The sequence below is a fragment of the Mercenaria mercenaria genome, chromosome 14 (assembly GCF_021730395.1).
Source record: "Mercenaria mercenaria strain notata chromosome 14, MADL_Memer_1, whole genome shotgun sequence".
NCBI lineage: Eukaryota > Metazoa > Mollusca > Bivalvia > Venerida > Veneridae > Mercenaria > Mercenaria mercenaria.
Genome location: NC_069374.1, coordinates 41,590,672 through 41,608,708, shown reverse-complemented (window position 1 = coordinate 41,608,708; position 18,037 = coordinate 41,590,672). Strand labels below are relative to the sequence as shown.

Below are 18,037 nucleotides of genomic sequence, written 5' to 3'. Positions count from 1 at the left end.
AACTTTTAAACCAATAAGTTTTCGTCGTTTTCAATCGGAAAAAGACGAATATTAAACAGTGCATTATCCGGGCGGTTTCAGGCGATTCGTTTGTAGACAGCAAGGGCGGACTGAGGCGTTTCGTTGGATAAGCGATAAGGGCGGATTGGGGCGATATGATTGGAAAAGGGTTAAGGTGTATTCATTTAGATAAAAAATAAAGAGAGGTATTTTGTCATAAATTCAGTAAATATGTATCTTCACTTATTGTCAAAGTCCATCTGTTGACATAAATGAAATTTCAGATCAGTATCTTCATTAGTTACGGAGATATACCCATTTCAGTTTGAAATAAAGGGAGGTAATTTGACATAAAATCAGTCCATAGTTATCTACCCGGATTGTCTCAGTGCAACTAATGACAATAATGAAATTTCAAATAAGTCCTATAAGTAATTACTGATATAAATCCATTTTGATTACAATCAGGGGAGGTAATCAGATGTAAAATAACTCTGGAACCTACGATTGGATCTGACAGATTCGTCATGGAATCCAAGATTTATTGTTGGAGATATTTTGGAAGTTTGTATCAAATCAGACCATAAATGAAGTCTCTATATTGCTGCAAAAGCCAAAATAGCAAATTTTGGGCCTTTAAGGAGCCATAACTCTGGAACCCATGATGGAATCTGGCCAGTTGAAGAAAGGAAACAAGATCTTGTGGTGATACAAGTTGTGTAGAAGTTTGGTAAAAATAAAATCATAAATGAAGCTGCTATTGTGCAGACAAGGTCAAAATAGCTATTTTGGCCCTTTCAGGGGCCATAACTCTGGAACCCATAATGGGATCTGGCCAGTTCAAGAAAGGAACAGACATCTTATCATGATACAAGTTGTGTGCAAGTTTGGTTAAAATAAAATCAATAAAGAAACCACTATCGTGCAGACAAGAAATTGTTGACGGACGCATGGACGCACAGACGACGGACGAAGGGTGATCACAAAAGCTCACCTTGTCACTATGTGACAGGTGAGCTAAAAATATACCTAAAATTTGAAAGTAACATCTATGTTGTACCGCTGAAAAGTGGTCTTGGTTTTTCCCTACAGTCAATTATAAAAAAGTTACAATATAAGTTATTTATAGTAACAACTAAGGGAGTTAATCTTAAACAAGAGGGCCATCATGGCCCTATATATTGCTCACAAGAGTTGATCTGGCCTACTGACCTAGTTCTGATCAAGTTTCATAAAGATTAGGTCACAAATGTGGTCTCCAGAGTGTTCACAAGCTTTTCCTTTGATCTGACCTACTGACCTAGTTTTTCACCCTACATGACCCAGTTTCGAATCTGACCTAGAGATCATCAAAACTAACATTCTGACCAAGTTTCATAAAGATTGGGTCACAAATGTGGTCTCCAGAGTGTTCACAAGCTTTTCCTTTGATCTGACCTACTGACCTAGTTTTTGACCCCACATGACCCAGTTTCGAACTTGACCTAGAGATCATCAAGATTAACATTCTGACCAAGTTTCATAAAGACTGGGTCACCAATGTGATCTCTAGAGTGTTCACAAGGCAAATGTTGATGGACGCCGGACAATGACCGGTCACAATAGCTCACCTTGAGCACTTTATGCTCTGGTGAGCTAAAAATGAAACTGTGATTAGACCAATTAAAATGAATTAATTGTTGAATTTTGTTTTTAGTGCCATATCTTTTGAAACAGTTAAAACAAGTTTTTCTTGAGGCATGTGTTTTTTTTTTAAAGCTTAAATTTTGCTAATGAACATATGCACCAATGTGCATGTTAAAAATACTAACATCCACCAATATCTTCTCTATTCCTCTAGTCATCCAAAGACTTGTAAAGACGGCATTCCCTACAGTCAGGCTAAGCGATATCGTCGTATCATATCTGAAGATAATCAATTTGCTAAATCTCTGGACACTAAGTGAATTTTTCAAATCCAGAAATTACCCAGATATTGTAACTGATGCTGCGTTTAATAAGTTGCGTAATGTTACACAAGATGAAGCCCTGAAATACAATAAAAACTCTGCTCAGGTGGAAATCGTACCTATTGTTACTGAATATAATCCTTCCCTCCCTAACACTGGCAGTATCATACATAAATACTGGGATTTATTTAAACTATCGCCAAATGTCTCAGTCCAACAGTTGCATTCCTCTAGACCTATCTTAGCATATAAACGTAGTAAAAATCTTAAAGACTTTCTTGTAAAGTCTAGATATTCTGCAATGCCCCCTACCCCCGTCAGCGTCCGTTCCAGCAAATGCTACCGACCTAGATGTACACACTGTAACAGGATTTAATACAGACTGCACATCATCAAATGTCATTTATGTCATAAATTGTAAAAAGTGTAACATGCAATATGTGGGCTAAACACAACAACAGGTTTCTAAACGTATGAACAGTCATAAATTTGACATTAACAATTTCAGCGATCCTGCATATGCTAGTGGTGTGGCTACACATTTCAACAACACTGATCACAATTTTGATGATTTCAGATTTTTACCAATTGACATTGTTGATAATGATATGGATAGATTATTACGTGAAACGTCCTGGACTCACTGGTTAAATACTGTGCATCAGTCTGGTATGAACACCAGCGTATTGTTTACTGTGTGAATACAGTTACCAGGTAAATTGTAATCAGTTTTATATACTAAGACTTTCACAATATTCCTACAGCTTAGATATTATAACTGTATAGTATTATTCTTAATTTATTTTCTGACTCAATATCTCATGTAAAAGTTAAGAATATATATGCTCTAATTTCCATCATTTTGATATTTTATTGCCATTTTATTACTTCCCCTAATTGTTGCTTCAAGGTCCCCTTTTCCACCGCTTGACAGCAGTTTTTCTGTAAATCGTATTTCTTATCTAAGTTTTTAATTTTTTGTTTGTTTCTATAATTATTTATGTGTGATTAGCTTTTAAATTAATGATAATTTCCTATTATTATTATAAGTATTGTTAATTCTCGCTTATGCTTCACATGTATACTTTAAACTTTGTCATGTAGACATGTTGGGTTTTATTTTTTCTCTACTTCATATTAAAGAAATATGTTTTTTGATAAATACCCGCCGTATAACTATGATCCGTATCTATCTGTACATTAATAAAAATATATTCTATATTTGTGCTTTTTGTCTAATTGTCGTTTGCGTCCAAACGGACGTGATGTCATTTGTATTGTACGTTGTTATTTTTGACGAAGACATAAAAGTCTAAACTAGTAAAGAATGTGTTGTCTTGGTAACTTTAAATCCTTTTGAGCTAATGAAACTAGAAATTTTGAAAATTTGTTTCCAGTTGAACAGGGTTACCTAAAATTGTTCTGTTGGGATACATGGATATACAAGAACCGGTACGATATGCTCCTAATCATTTTGCATGAAAAGTGTAAAACTCTTAACGGTTTTCACACGGACCAGCTTTAAAATTGGTACATATAATTCTATAAATTCAAAAGATATACATATATCTTGATGATAAAAATCAACACATGACTGCTTTAATTTATGATTACAGAGTTAAATATTGAAAGACGGTTCGGAAAAAAGCAGAATTATTAGTTCATCAAGGCTATGTGATTTATGGAAGATCAAATTTGTTTTTAAACTAGAAATGTGTCACAGACACGGATGCCCCCGCAACATGAGAAAGGTCACACAGGCATGGTACTGCTCACAAACAAAAAGAAGGACCCTTGGCCAAGGGAAGTTGATTTAAAAAATTTTTTTAAAAAAATTCTAAGTTTCATCTGTGAAATTACTATTTTACCTCTACTTCCTTCTCCAGTCTTATCTGTGAAATTACTATTTTACCTCTACTTCCTTCTCCAGTTTTACCTGTGAAATTAATATTTTACCTCTACTTCCTTCTCCAGTTTTAGCTGTGAAATTACTATTTTACCTCTACTTCCTTCTCCAGTTTTACCTGTGAAATTTCTATTTTACCTCTACTTCCTTCTCCAGTTTTACCTGTGAAATTCATATTTTACCTCTACTTCCTTCTCCAGTTTTATCTGTGAAATTACTATTTTACCTCTACTTCCTTCTCCAGTTTTATCTGTGAAATTACTATTTTACCTCTACTTCCTTCTCCAGTTTTATGTGTGAAATTAATATTTTACCTCTACTTCCTTCTCTAGTTTTATCTGTGAAATTAATATTTTACAATTACTTCTGTTAACAGTTTATCCGTGAAATGAATGTTTTACCTCTAGTTCCCTGACTGTACAGTTTTATCTATAGAATTAATATTTGGCCTCTTCTTCCCTGTACTGTTTTATTTGTGAACTGCATGTTTACCTTTTCCATTTTATTGTTGTTAGGAGGACTACTCCCTCTTGAAGATTTTTCTGCCTTTTCTTCATCATCATCCCAATCCTCTTCTTTTCTAAAGCCCTGGAACAAGCAATATAAATTCCATGTTATTATTTTTTACCTCAGTCCCTGGCAATAAACAGCCAATACACTGGCAAGTAACTCAAGCAGCAAATCAAGTGTAATTGCAAAAATGGCTGCTTAAGACAGATGAAAACTGGAGTATGTATTTTTCCAAACTCTGTTTAACTTTTAAGCATCTGTCTGCAAACTGATGTACTAACAGTAAAGAAAGGATCTAAATTAGCAACTGTGTTTCATTTATGAAAGAGGTATTGTAACCAACATATTTTTGCACTGACTGCTGTATTCAAACATGCTGCGTTTTTCTAGCATATTTGGACAACTGTAAAAACCAACTTCAGTCAATGCAATGTCAGTCATGCACGCTTGTGCTCTCTGAAATTCTTGATATAACTGTTTCAATGTCTGCCATGGAAACTCATGCACACTGAAATTCCTGGTAAAAAGAAAAAAAATTCCAACCTACCTAAACCACTCAAAACAATCAGGGTCAGGGTACTACATCCAAACAATCTTTTAATGACAGTCTCATCTCAAAGTTATATGCAAATCAAGAACTACAATCAACCTACATGTACCTTTTTAGGAGAGACAAAAGCACCACTGGCATCAAATGTTCCAACCTCATCTGGATCTCCATCCACACTCCATTCAGGGAGATCTTCTTCATCCCAATTTTCTCCACTTCGTTGCCGAGCATACTGACGATTAAATCCCCCTCTTTGAACTTGATGTGACCTTTAATTAAACCAATGTGTCTGAAGTTCATCTTATACAGATAGAGATGTTTTCCAAGATTTAAAGCTGCTGCAGTGACTTTTTACTTGTTAAAATCAATTTATAATTTTCTGACACATCACAGGAAATACCACAAGCAAGAGGGTCATTGACCCTAAAGCGCTCACCTGCTCAAAAGGCTTTAAGTGTGTCTGTTAGATTTCTTCTATGTTAGCCAATATTATATATATACATGTCACACATATTTTTAAACTTAGGGCAATAATTTGAACAATTATGGTAGACAGAAAAACTCTGGTATCACATGCCAAATATCAAGGCATTAGCTATTATGGATTCAGAGAAGATTTTCAAAGTTTCTTATATACAAACCTGTAGTAAGTACATGTCACACACAGGGGCGTGGCCATTTCTGACCTTAGTGAAATAATTTGGACAATTATGGTCGAGAGTCAAACCCTTATATCACATACCAAATACCAAAACTCTAGAGAACAAGAGCTGTCTCCATAGGATGACACATGCCCCCGATGGCACTTTGAATGAATAGTTATGGCCGATGTTAGAGTTAAGGACCTTTGACCTAGGGACCTGGGTCTTGCGCGCGACACGTCTTACTGTGCCACACATTCATGCGTAGTTATTTTAAAATCAATGCATGAATGACAAAGATATGGACCGGACATGCCCATCATTGCACTAAGTGTGACCTTGACTTTAGAGCTACAGACCTGGGTCTTGTGCGCGACACGTCGCCTTACTGTGGTACACATTCATGCCCAATAATTTTAAAATCCATGCATGAATGACAAAGATATGGACCGTACAGGCCCATCAATGCACTATCATGAAATATGACCTTTAACGTCTAAGTTTGACCGTGACCTTTGAGCTACAGACCTGGGTCTTGCGCGCGACACGTCGTCTTACTGTGCCACATATTTATGCGTAGTTACTTGAAAATCCATCCATGGATGACAAAGATATGGACCGGACACGCCAATCAATGCACTATCATGAAAAATGACCTTTAACATCTAAGTGTGACCTTGACCTTTGAGCTACGGACCTGGGTCTTGCGCACGACACGTCGTCTTACTGTGGTTCACATTCATGCCAAGTTATTTGAAAATCCATCCATGGATGACAAAGATATGGACCGGACATGAAAATTGCGGACAGACCGACAGACGGTTCAAAAACTATATGCCTCCCTTCGGGGGCATAAAAAGATTTTTAAAGTCTGACAGCTTACCTGTCACATATATATTACTGTCCCACAGCTAACCTTTTCTGTTTTAAAGCTTGAAATTTGGCGGTATTACCGTAATATCATTCATTGCAGAACAGTTCTGTAAACAAGAGGGCCATGATGGCCCTGTATCGCTCACCTGAGTACCATTGCTCAAAATGATATGATCAAGTTTTGACATAGAGCACATTGGCATACACATTAAATATCATCAGGATAAACATTTTCTTGTAACAGTCCCTTTCGATCTAGTCAGGGCCAATTTCCATACCAAGTTTGAGGGTCCTAGGCTCAAATGCTGCATTTTTGTATTAACATGACTATTCCTTACCTTGGAAGACTTAAATAACATTTAAAACCAATCTCATTAGACGCTGCGGAGATATTCGTTTACATAAAATAAAGGGAGGTAATTTGTCATAAATTCAGTCAAAAGTTATCTACCCTGATTGTCGAGTCCATCTGATGGCACAAATGACATTTCAAATCAGCATCTTCATTGGTTACTGAGATACACCCATCTTAATTTGAAACAAAGGGAGGTAATTTGAAATAAAACTAGAGCTATCACTAAAGGTGATGAATGTACCCCCCGCATGCACTGACACAGTACATTGCAATTTGACGCACACAAGATTGCATAATTATGTGGACTGTATGTATATAGACTGTATGTATACAGTATAGTAACAAAAAACAAAGTCCCATAACTATGCAGAATATTTATCTAAAAGAACGTAACATGCACCATGCACAACTAGGGTTGGTACTGATCACTAGGGGTGTAACGATACATCGAAATATCGATGCATTGCGATACTGAGTGTCCCGATAGTATGCATCGATAGAAAAGTCACGATCCAATAACAATCGCCGATAGTTCCTTCAACAATCGATAGTTTCGATAGTTTTGAAATTTTAGTAAATACAGAAATAATTTATAATTTATAAACCAAGAAACAGAGCCAGCTTTTATTTGCGCCTCGGAAAATGTTTACGTCTCCATTACAATAATTACCCTAACGGAATTAAACTACCACAAAGGACTGGGAAGTCTGGGAGATTATTAATAAATTTAGTTTCTTACAAACTTTGATTAAATATATTTAAATAACCTGTTAATCTTAAATGAGAAAATGTACTATGGACATGGAGAAAGTAGGCTACTTGTATGATATAGCAAACTGTTTGGTAGGGCCCTTCATTTAGTGCTGGTACACCTTAGTCCGATCCGTCAATTTTCGTCTTTTTCGATGCTTTGGGTTATTAAACATGTTGACATTCGCAACAAAATGGCCGATTCGTTTGAGTATACCTTGCATAGGTTTATTGTTTTACTTATTGTTTCAAAGCCAAGGAAGGCAAGAAATAGAAAAAAATGTTAAAAATATTTAATATTAGATTTATTTCTGTCCATTTCAGTTATACAAATATCTCAATGTGTATTAACAGCAATTATAAACAGTGCTGTGTCTTACACTGTGTAACAATGCCAATTGGTAGTTTTACTGTATAAAACATGGTGGCCGATAACTATTGCAATAGTATCGCAATAGTAACCTGCAATAGAATAGTATCGCAAAAGTTTTTCTGCAATATCAATAGTATTGCAACAGTCAAAATTGGCCTCAATAGTCACCCCTACTGATCACTTGTGTGAAGCTTTATTAAATTGTGTGCAAGGGTTCGGAAGATTAGGCACACACAAGATTGCATATGCAGACTGTATGTACATAGTATGTTAAGAAGAAACAAAGTCCCATAACTCTGCAATTTTTGTCGCTGAAAGAACCTAACATGCCCAATGCACAACTACTGTTGTTACTGATCACTTGTGTGAAGTTTCATTAAATTGTGTCAAGGGGATGAGGAGAGATGGTGCGCACAAGATTGTGTCTATGTATATAGTAGAGTAACAAAAAACAAAGTCCCGTAACTCTGCAAAAAATTTTTCTGAAAGAACCGAACATGTCCCATGCACAACTACTGTTGTTACTGATCACTTGTGTGAATTTTCATTAAATTGTGTCAAGGGGATGAGGAGAGATGGTGCGCATAAGACTGTGTCTATGGACGGACAGACAGACAGACGGACGGACGGACAGACAGACAACCTGAAACAAGTATACCCCCCCTTACAACTTTGTTGTCGGGGGGGTACAATCAGTCTATAGCTATCTACCCCGATTGCCTCAGTCCAACTAAAGACAATAATGAAATTTCAAATGAGTTCTATAAATATTTACAGAGATAAATTTGTTTTTATTAAATCAGGGGAGGTAATCATGCATTGGTATATGCAAGTAGAAGATACAGAGTACAAGCTTATACAACAATATATTAGTACAGTATTCATATCAATAAATGTTATATCAAGAGTTATATAATATGACTATTTTTTACCATGGAAGACATAAATAACGTTTCAAACCAATCTCACTAGAAGCTGCTAAGGTGTATTCATTTAGATAAAAAATAAAGGGAGGTAATTTGTCATAAATTCAGTCAATATGTTTCTTCACTGATGTCCAAGTCCATCTGTTGACATGAAATTTCAGATCAGTACCTTCATTAGTTATGGAGATATACCCATTTTAATTTGAAACAAGAGCTCGAGAACACGAAATGCCCCCCTTGATGCATTTAGTTATTGCACAAGGAACAGAAATTGTATGCTCACTGTAAACAAAAGTTCTACCGTTCTGGTTCAATCTGACCTTGACCTTTAACCTAATAACCTAACAAGAGAATACAGAGTGATCTTGGCACCCACCACTGAGCCATTTTTGAACGTTTCAATTTCCAAGACTAGCTCAAGGTCAAAATCAAGGTCAAATTTCATTCATACAAAACACTGTGCATGTGGTCCAATCTGAAAGCTGTGGCTTCAGAAATGTAAAAGTAGGCCACTAGATCAATTTCAAGGTCAAAGTTCATTTCGGTACATGAAACTATGCATGTGGTCCAAATTTGAAGGCTGTAGCTTGAGAAATGTGAAAGTAGGTCACTAGGTCAAAATCAATGTCAAATTTCATTTCGGAACACAAAACTGTGCATGTGGTCCAAATCTGAAGCCTGTACCTTCAAAAATGTGAAAGTAGGTCACTAGGTCAATAACAAGGTCAAAGTTTGTTTCGGTACACAAACCTATGCATGTGGTCCAAATTTGAAGGCTGTAGCTACAGAAATGTGAAAGTAGGTCACTAGGTCAAGATCAAGGTCAACTCATGTCAAGGTTCATCTTGCCACTCAAAACAATACATGTGGTCCAAATTTGAATGATATAGGTTACGGACATGATGTTTCTAAGTTTTTCCCTATATAAGTCTATATTAACCATGTGTCCCCCTGGGTGAGGCCATATTTGACCCTAGAGGGATAATTTGAACAAACTTGGTAGAGAACCACTAGATGATGCTACATTACAAATATCAAAGCCCTAGTCTTCGTGGTTTGGACAAGAAGATTTTCAAAGTTTTTCCCTATACAAGTCTATGTAAACCGTGTGACTCCCAGGTCGGGGCCATATTTGACCCTAGGGGAATAATTTGGATAATCTTAGTAGAGGACCACTAGATGATGTCATATACCAAATATCAAAGCCCTTGGACCTGTGGTTTTGGACAAGAGGCTTTTCAAAGTTTTTTCCAATATAAGTCTATATAAACCATGTGACCCCCTGGGTGGGGCCATATTTGACCCCAGGGAAATAATCTGAACAATCTAATCTTGGTAGAGGACCACTAGATTTTGCTACATACCAAATATCAAAGCCCTAGGCCCTGTTGTTTTGGACAAGAAGATCAGAAATCGTTTAACGGTTCCTGGCCAATGTGACCTTGACCTTTGACCTAATGACCTCAAAATCAATACAGGTCATCTGCTGGTCATGACCAACCTCACTATCAATTTTCCTGACACTAGGCCCAAGCGTTCTTGAGTTATTGCTCGGAAACCATTTTACTGTTCCAGGTCACTGTGACCTTGACCTTTGACATACTGACCTCAAAATCAATAGGGGTCATCTGCTGGTCATGACCAACCTCCCTAACAACTTTCATGACCCTAGGCCCAAGCGTTCTTGAGTTATCATTCGGAAACCGTTTTACTAATCAGGGTCACTGTGACCTTGACCTCTGACATACAGATCTCAAAATCAATAGGGGTCATCTGCTTGTGATGACCAACCTCCCTATCAACTTTCATGATCCTAGGCCCAAGCGTTCTTGAGTTATCATCCGGAAACGGATTGGTCTACATTCCAAATTTCAAATAAGTCCTATAAGTACTTACTGATATAAATCCATTTTGATTACAATCAGGGGAGGTAATCAAGATATAAAACAAACAAATTCGATGAATTGGTATCCCCCGCCGAAAGGGTTTGTGGTGAGGAATGGCAAAAAGATATATCCGGCAAAAAGTTAAGGAAGTTAATCAGAAGCAAATAATTTCATTAGTCAAAATCAATTTAACAGAAAACAAATGTTTAATTAAAGAGTACACAATAAATGTATGATACTTTGATCCTGACTAAAGAATGTATTTTGAATGGGATATGCTTACTGTAATAAGCTTAGCTTTTAAAATTAAATGCAGTTAACAGAAATGTGAGCGTGAAGTTTAACTGGAACGAAATATTGTCTTTGAGTGGTTTGGCACCAGGTGTTGCTGTTTAACATGTACATTTGAACTTAAAAGAACAGATGTCCTTAACAGAACACAGGTAAGATATCTTGAACATGGCTGAGGGCAAGGTTTGTGCAGTCACAACATAACATGTTGAAGGTTTGAACATTTAAAAAAAAAAAAAAAAAGGAATGGAAATATATATAATATATATGTTATATTTATTTTTTTAGAGGGTGGGGGTGCAGGGGAACGGGAGAGGAAACAAAATTTCACATGTGATTATAAATATTGATATAAAAATAAAAAAAAAAAAACAGAAAAAAAAAGGTAAAAGGGTGAAGTGGGGGGGGGGGGGGGGGGGGGGCAGAGGATGCATGATCAGTGGTGGGCATGACTGGGTGGAGAAGTGAGGTGGGGGAATGGTACAACTTGGGAAAAATCTAAAATAAGAAATGAAAAAAAATGTGTGTTTTTTTTTTGGGGGGGGGGGGGGTGTGACCAAGGCAAGTGGGTGACCAGGTGTGGGTGCGCAACTTCACATGTTTATAATAAATGTTCACAGAAAAGAATGAAAGAAATTTAATGAAATTCTGCCAAATGGTAAGTTTGTTATGTACAAATATGTCGATTTCTAGACAATTAAAGGGCAATAACTCTGAAGTTACAAAAGAAATCCGTACAAAATTGTCTGTGCACAACCACATTATAGTGCTCTAAATTCTGTTAAAATTTCATAGTTCTAGGTCAAATATATCAAAAGTTATGATGCAGAAATTGCCATATCTATAGTACCCTATATAGTTAACACTAGAAACTTCTAAGGGCCATAACTCGGGTGTTACTTGGGCAATCTGTCTGAAACTTGATGGGCTCCATAACCTCATAGTGGTGAACATGTGTATGAAGTTTGTTTGAAAAAAATCTAAAATAAGGAATGTTTTTTTGTTTTTTTGGTGGTGTGGGGGGGGGGGGGTGTCAGGGGATAGGTGGGGGGGAGGTGTGTGATCAAGGTAATGGGGTGACCAGGTGTGGGTACACAACTTCACATGTTTACAATAAATCTTCATGGAAAAGAATGAAAGAAATTTAATGAAATTCTACCAAATGGTATGTCTGTTATGTACAAATATGTAGATTTTTATACAATTAAAGGGCAATAACTCTTAATTTACAAATAAATCCAAATGAAATTGTGTGTACACAACCACATTATGGTGATCTAAATTCTGTTAAGTTTCATAGTTCTAGGTCAAATATATCAAAAGTTATGATGCAGAAATTGCCATATTTATAGTACCCTATATAGTTAACACTAGAAACTTCTAAGGGCCATAACTCTGGTGTTACTTGGGCAATCTTACTGAAACTTCACGGGTCCCAAGAACTCATAGTGGTGAACATCTATATGAAGTTTTAAATAAATATTCCCAACCATTTCCTAGATATGGCTCCGGACGGACGGACGGAAAGAAGGACGGACGGAAGGACGGACAACGCCAAAACTATATCCCTCCGACTTTCATCGGGGGATAATAACCCTGGAACCTACAACTGGATCTGATAGATTCGTCATGGAATCCAAGATTTATTGCTGTTGAAGATATTTTGGAAGTTTGTATCAAATCAAACCATATATGGTTGCAAAAGCCAAAATAGCAAATTTTGGACCTTTAAGGGGCCATAACTCTGGAACCCATGAAGGAATCTGGTCAGTTCAAGAAAGGAACCAAGATCTTGTGGTGATACAAGTTGTGTGCAAGTTTGGTTAAAATAAAATCATAAACAAGAGCTCGTAGAACATGAAATGCCCCCCTTGATGCATTCAGTAATTGCACAAGGAACAGAAATTATTTGGTCATTGTATACCAAAGTTCTACTGTTCTGGGTAAATGTGATCTTGACCTTTGACCTTAAAATAATAAGAGGTCATCTGCTGGTCATGATCAACCTCCCTATTAAGTTTCATGATCCTAGGCCCAAGATTTCTTTAGTTATTATCCAAAAACCGTTTAACTGTTCTGGGTCACTGTGACCTTGACCTTAGACCTACAGACCACAACATCAATAGGGGTCATCTGCTGATCATGATCAACCTCCCTATCAAGTTTCATTATCCTAGGCCCAAGCATTCTTAAGTTATCGTCCGGAAACCATTAACTATTCTGGGTCACTGTGACCTTGACCTTTGACCTACTGACCTCAAAATCAATAGAGATAATCTGCTGGTCATGATCAACCTCCCCATCAATTTTCATGATCCTTGGCCCAAGCATTCTTGAGTTATCATTCAGAAACTGTTTAACTGTTCAGGGTCACTGTGACCTTGACCTCTGACCTACAGAGCTTTAAGTCAATAGGGGTCATCTGCTGGACATGACCAATCTCCCCGTCAACTTTCATGATCCTAGGCCAAAGCATTCTTGAGTTATCATCCGGAAAACGTTCCGTGTCACTCTGACCTTGACCTTCACCTACTGACCTCAAAATCAATAGGGGTCATCATGACCAACCTTCCTGTCAATTTTCATGATCCTCAGCTTAAGTGTTTTTGAGTTATCATCCGGAAACCATTTAACTGTTCTAGGTTACTGTGACCTTGACCTTTGACCTACTGATTTCAAAATCAATAGGGGCCATCTGCAATCTGACTAAAGTACTTGATCTTCTAAACGAAGATCTGATAACGACCCATTCACATTCGTCTTCTGTAGATTTTGGATTTCCAGTATTGCTATTTTTATTTTATCCAATCAGACGACTTGTTCGAATGTCAAAGAGTAAGAAAAATGTGCAGTCATTCCAGGGCTCGAACCCCGGACCCCTCGCTTACAAAGCAAGTGGCCTACCGACTGAGCTAGGCGGCTATCTGATACATTTTGACATAAGAATTGTAAATATCAAAAGTCAAGGCTACAGGTAGATTTGCAAGATGTTGTAAGTTAGGCTCTGATTGGCTAGCGAAAGGGTCGTCAGAACGAGGCAATGAATAGGTCGTTCTCAGATCCTATGCGTAGCGTAATAGGAGATGTACTTTGGTCAGATTGGGGCCATCTGCTGGTTATGAACAATCTCCCTATCAGCTTTCATGATCCTAGACCCAAGCGTTCTTGAGTTATCATCCGGAAATGGATTGGTCTACATACCGACCGACCGACAGACAGACATACCAACATCTGCAAAACAATATACCCCTCCTTCTTCGAAGGGGGGCATAATGAAGCTGCTATTGTGCAGACAAGGTCAAAATAGCTAATTCTGGCCTTTTCTGGGGCCATAACTCTGGAACCCATAATGGAATCTGGCCAGTTCAAGAAAGAAACCAAGATCTTATGGTGATACAAGTTTTGTGCAAGTTTGGTAAAAATCAAATCATAAATAAAGCTGCTATTGTGAAGACAAGGTCAAAATAGCTAATTTTGGCCCTTTCAGGGGCCATAACTATGGAACCCATAATGGGATCTGGCCAGTTCAAGAAAGGAACCGAGATCTTATGGTGATACAAGTTGTGTGCAAGTTTTGTTAAAATAAAATCATAAATGAAACCACTATCGTGCAGACAAGAAATTGTTGACGGACAGACTGACGACGGACGAAGGGTGATCACAAAAGCTCACCTTGTCACTATGTGACAGGTGAGCTAAAAAAAACAAAAACAATACCGGTCATATTCAAAGCCCCTTTGATGTGTCCCATCTCGCCAGCTGGTTCGTGAATTATTCCATTTTGATCCTGCCCTTCGCCAGTCCCCGTTATCATCATCTTCTTCACGATCCCGCCAATTTTCACTACTTAAAGAACGCTGATAAACCTTGTTTGGTTGGGTGGGATCTGTATATCTATTTGAATATGACCTCTGATATGCTTTAGGGTCCCTGAAAAAAATAAATTTCATGTAAATGCACTAAAAAGCTTTCATATATATATTTGATCATCAAGGCACTTCCAACCGGATTATACACTAAGATTTTTGATAAAACATATATTGTTGTACAAGAGGGCCATACTGAATTGCTCACCTAAACTTGACTGTTTGACATTAACAAGAGGACCATGATGGTCCTGAGACGCTCACCTCTTCCCACATGACCCAGTTTTGAGTATGACGTCGTTTTTTCTATTATTTGACATAGTGACCTAGTTTTTGAGCTCATGTGACCCAGTTTTGAACTTGACCTAGATATTATCAAGATAAAAATTCTGACCAATTTTCATGAAGATCCATTGAAAAATATGGTCTCTAGGTTTTTCTATTATTTGACCTATTGACCTAGTTTTCGAAGGTACGTGACCCTGTTTTGAACTTTACCTAGATATCATCAAGGTGAACATTCTCACTAATTTTCATGAAGATCTCATGAAAAATATGGCCTCTAGAGAGTTCACAAGGTTTTTCTATTTTTATATCTACTGGCCTAGTTTTTGAACACACATGACCCAGTTTCGAAACTGACCTAGATATCATCAAGGTGAACATTCAGATCAATTTTCATGAAGATCCATTGAAAAATATGGCCTCTAGAGAGGTCAAAAGATTTTAATAATTTTAGACCTACTGACCTAGTTTTACACCGCAGTTGACTCAGTTTCAAACTTGACCTAGATATCATCAAGATGAACATTCAGACCAACTTTCATACAGATCCCATGAAAAGTATGGCCTCTAGAGAGGTCACAAGGTTTTTTATTATTTGACCTACTGACCTAGTTTTTTATGGCACGTGACCCAGTTTCAAACTTGACCTAGATATCATCAAGGTGAACATTCTGACCAATTTTTATGGAGATCCATTGACAAGTATGGCCTCTAGAGAGGTCACAAGATTTTTCTATTTTTAGACCTACTGACCTAGTTTTTGACCGCACATGACCCTGTTTCGAACCTGACCTAGATATCATCAAGATGAACATTCAGATTAACTTTCATACAGATCCCATGAAAAATATGGCCTCTAGAGTGGTCACAAGGTTTTTCTATTATTTGACCTACTGACCTAGTTTTTGACGGCATGTGACCCAGTTTCGAACTTGACCTAGATATCATCAAGGTGAACGTTCTGACCAATTTTCATGAAGATGTCATGAAATATATGGCCTCTAGAGAGGTCACAAGGTTTTTCTATATTTAGACCTACTGACCTAGTTTTTGACGGCACGTGACCTAGTTTCGAACTTGACCTAGATATCATCAAGGTGAACGTTCTGACCAATTTTCATGAAGATCTTTTGAAATATATTGCCTCTAGAGAGGTCACAAGGTTTTTCTATTTTTAGACCTACTGACCTAGTTTTTGATAACACGTGACCCAGTTTCGAACTTGACCTAGATATCATCAAGATGAACATTCTGACCAACTTACATAAAGATCCCAAGAAAAATGTGACCTCAAGAGTGGTCACAAGGTTTTTCTATTTTTAGACCTACTGACCTAGTTTTTGACCGCACGTGACCCAGTTTCGAACTTGACCTAGATATCATCAAGATGAACATTCTGACCAACTTTCATGAAGATCCCATGAAAAATGTGACCTCTAGAGTGGTCACAAGGTTTTTCTATTTTTAGACCTACTGACCTAGTTTTTTGATCGCACATGACCCAGTTTCGAACTTGACCTAGATATCATCAAGATGAACATTCTGACCAACTTTCATAAAGATCCCATGAAAAATGTGACCTCTAGAGTGGTCACAAGCAAAAGTTTACGGACGGATGCACGGACGCACGGACGACGGACACTGCGCGATCACAAAAGCTCACCTTGTCACTTTGTGACAGGTGAGCTAAAAATAGACACATGGAAGGCAACAGTTGTAAATCAAGGGTCATCACTCTGTTGAAAATCATTTAATCAGAACATGATGATAATATGCACAACTAACCTCTCATGACGTTTGGTTAAATTCTGCCTAATTGTATACAGCAAGTATTAGTAAACACTGCATAATATATAACAAATCCAGGGTGGCAGTTGGTAAAAGGAAACACTGAATTGCAAAGTTGGGGGAGGGTGTGTTGGGGGGCACCCTTCCCTGCAAAGTTGGGGAAGGGTGTGTTGGGGGGCACCCTTCTTACAAAGGGAGCTTGGGGGATAAAACCCAAATTTTTTTTTGAAAAAAAATTTACACTCTGGAGACGGTCTCTTTCAGAAAGAGTATTTTCAGAAAGAAAATTTCAAATGTTGCTTACGATTACAGTACCCACCTTTATGAATGATTGTTATTTCATATGTGTTCCTACATATTTTTACTTTCAGGTCATGCTTCCTGTAGAATATAAGTCTGAGACAAATAATTTAAATTTCCAGTCAATCAAGTTCATGCGTATGTTCCATTTGATTGAATTAGGACAAAGCTACCTCTACTTTAAAAGGAAGATACATCCAGATACAACAAGAGGGTCATGATGAACCTATATCACTCACCGGTTAAATTGGAATTATCAAGATAAACATTCTGACCAAGTTTCATGAAGATAGGGTCAAAAATGTGGCCTCTACAGTGTTAACAAGCTTTTCCTTTGATCTGAGTGGTGACCTAGTTTTTGACCCCACATGACAAGGGCCGTAACTCCAAAATGCTTGGACCGATTTGGCTAGTTATCGAACTTGGCCGAGGTCTCATGGTCAAACACATTTTGTTTAAGTTTGGTGAAAATCGGATGAGAAATGTTCGACTTAGAGTGCGGACAAGCTTTGTGACAGACAGACAGACTGGAGTAAATCAATATGTCTCCCACACCACTGTTTCCAAATCTTTTTGCTGTAACTTCAAAAAGAAGAAAGTAGGTCAGTAGGTCAGGGCTAAGAACATTAAAGATGAGAATTGAAATCTTTATCGAAAGTTATTGACGTGGTCCAAATTTCAGTGCTGTTAAGATCAGTGTGCAAAACTGTCCAAATTTCAAGGCTGTATCTTAAACAAGAGGGCCATGAAGGCCCTGTATCGCTCACCTGACCTAAAGATCATCAAGA

At 37.4% G+C, this 18,037-nt stretch overlaps 1 protein-coding gene across 1 annotated transcript in view; it reads right to left on the bottom strand.

Moving 5' to 3' along the window:
• The window catches only part of LOC123526815 (GRB10-interacting GYF protein 2-like), a 268,736-nt gene that overhangs the window by 157,472 nt on the left and 93,227 nt on the right, over positions 1-18,037 (bottom strand). Inside the window, 4 exon segments of the mRNA XM_053522603.1 lie at positions 1,969-2,028; positions 4,348-4,443; positions 5,025-5,184; positions 14,728-14,940. Of these exon segments, the coding sequence (XP_053378578.1) occupies positions 1,969-2,028; positions 4,348-4,443; positions 5,025-5,184; positions 14,728-14,940 (529 nt within the window).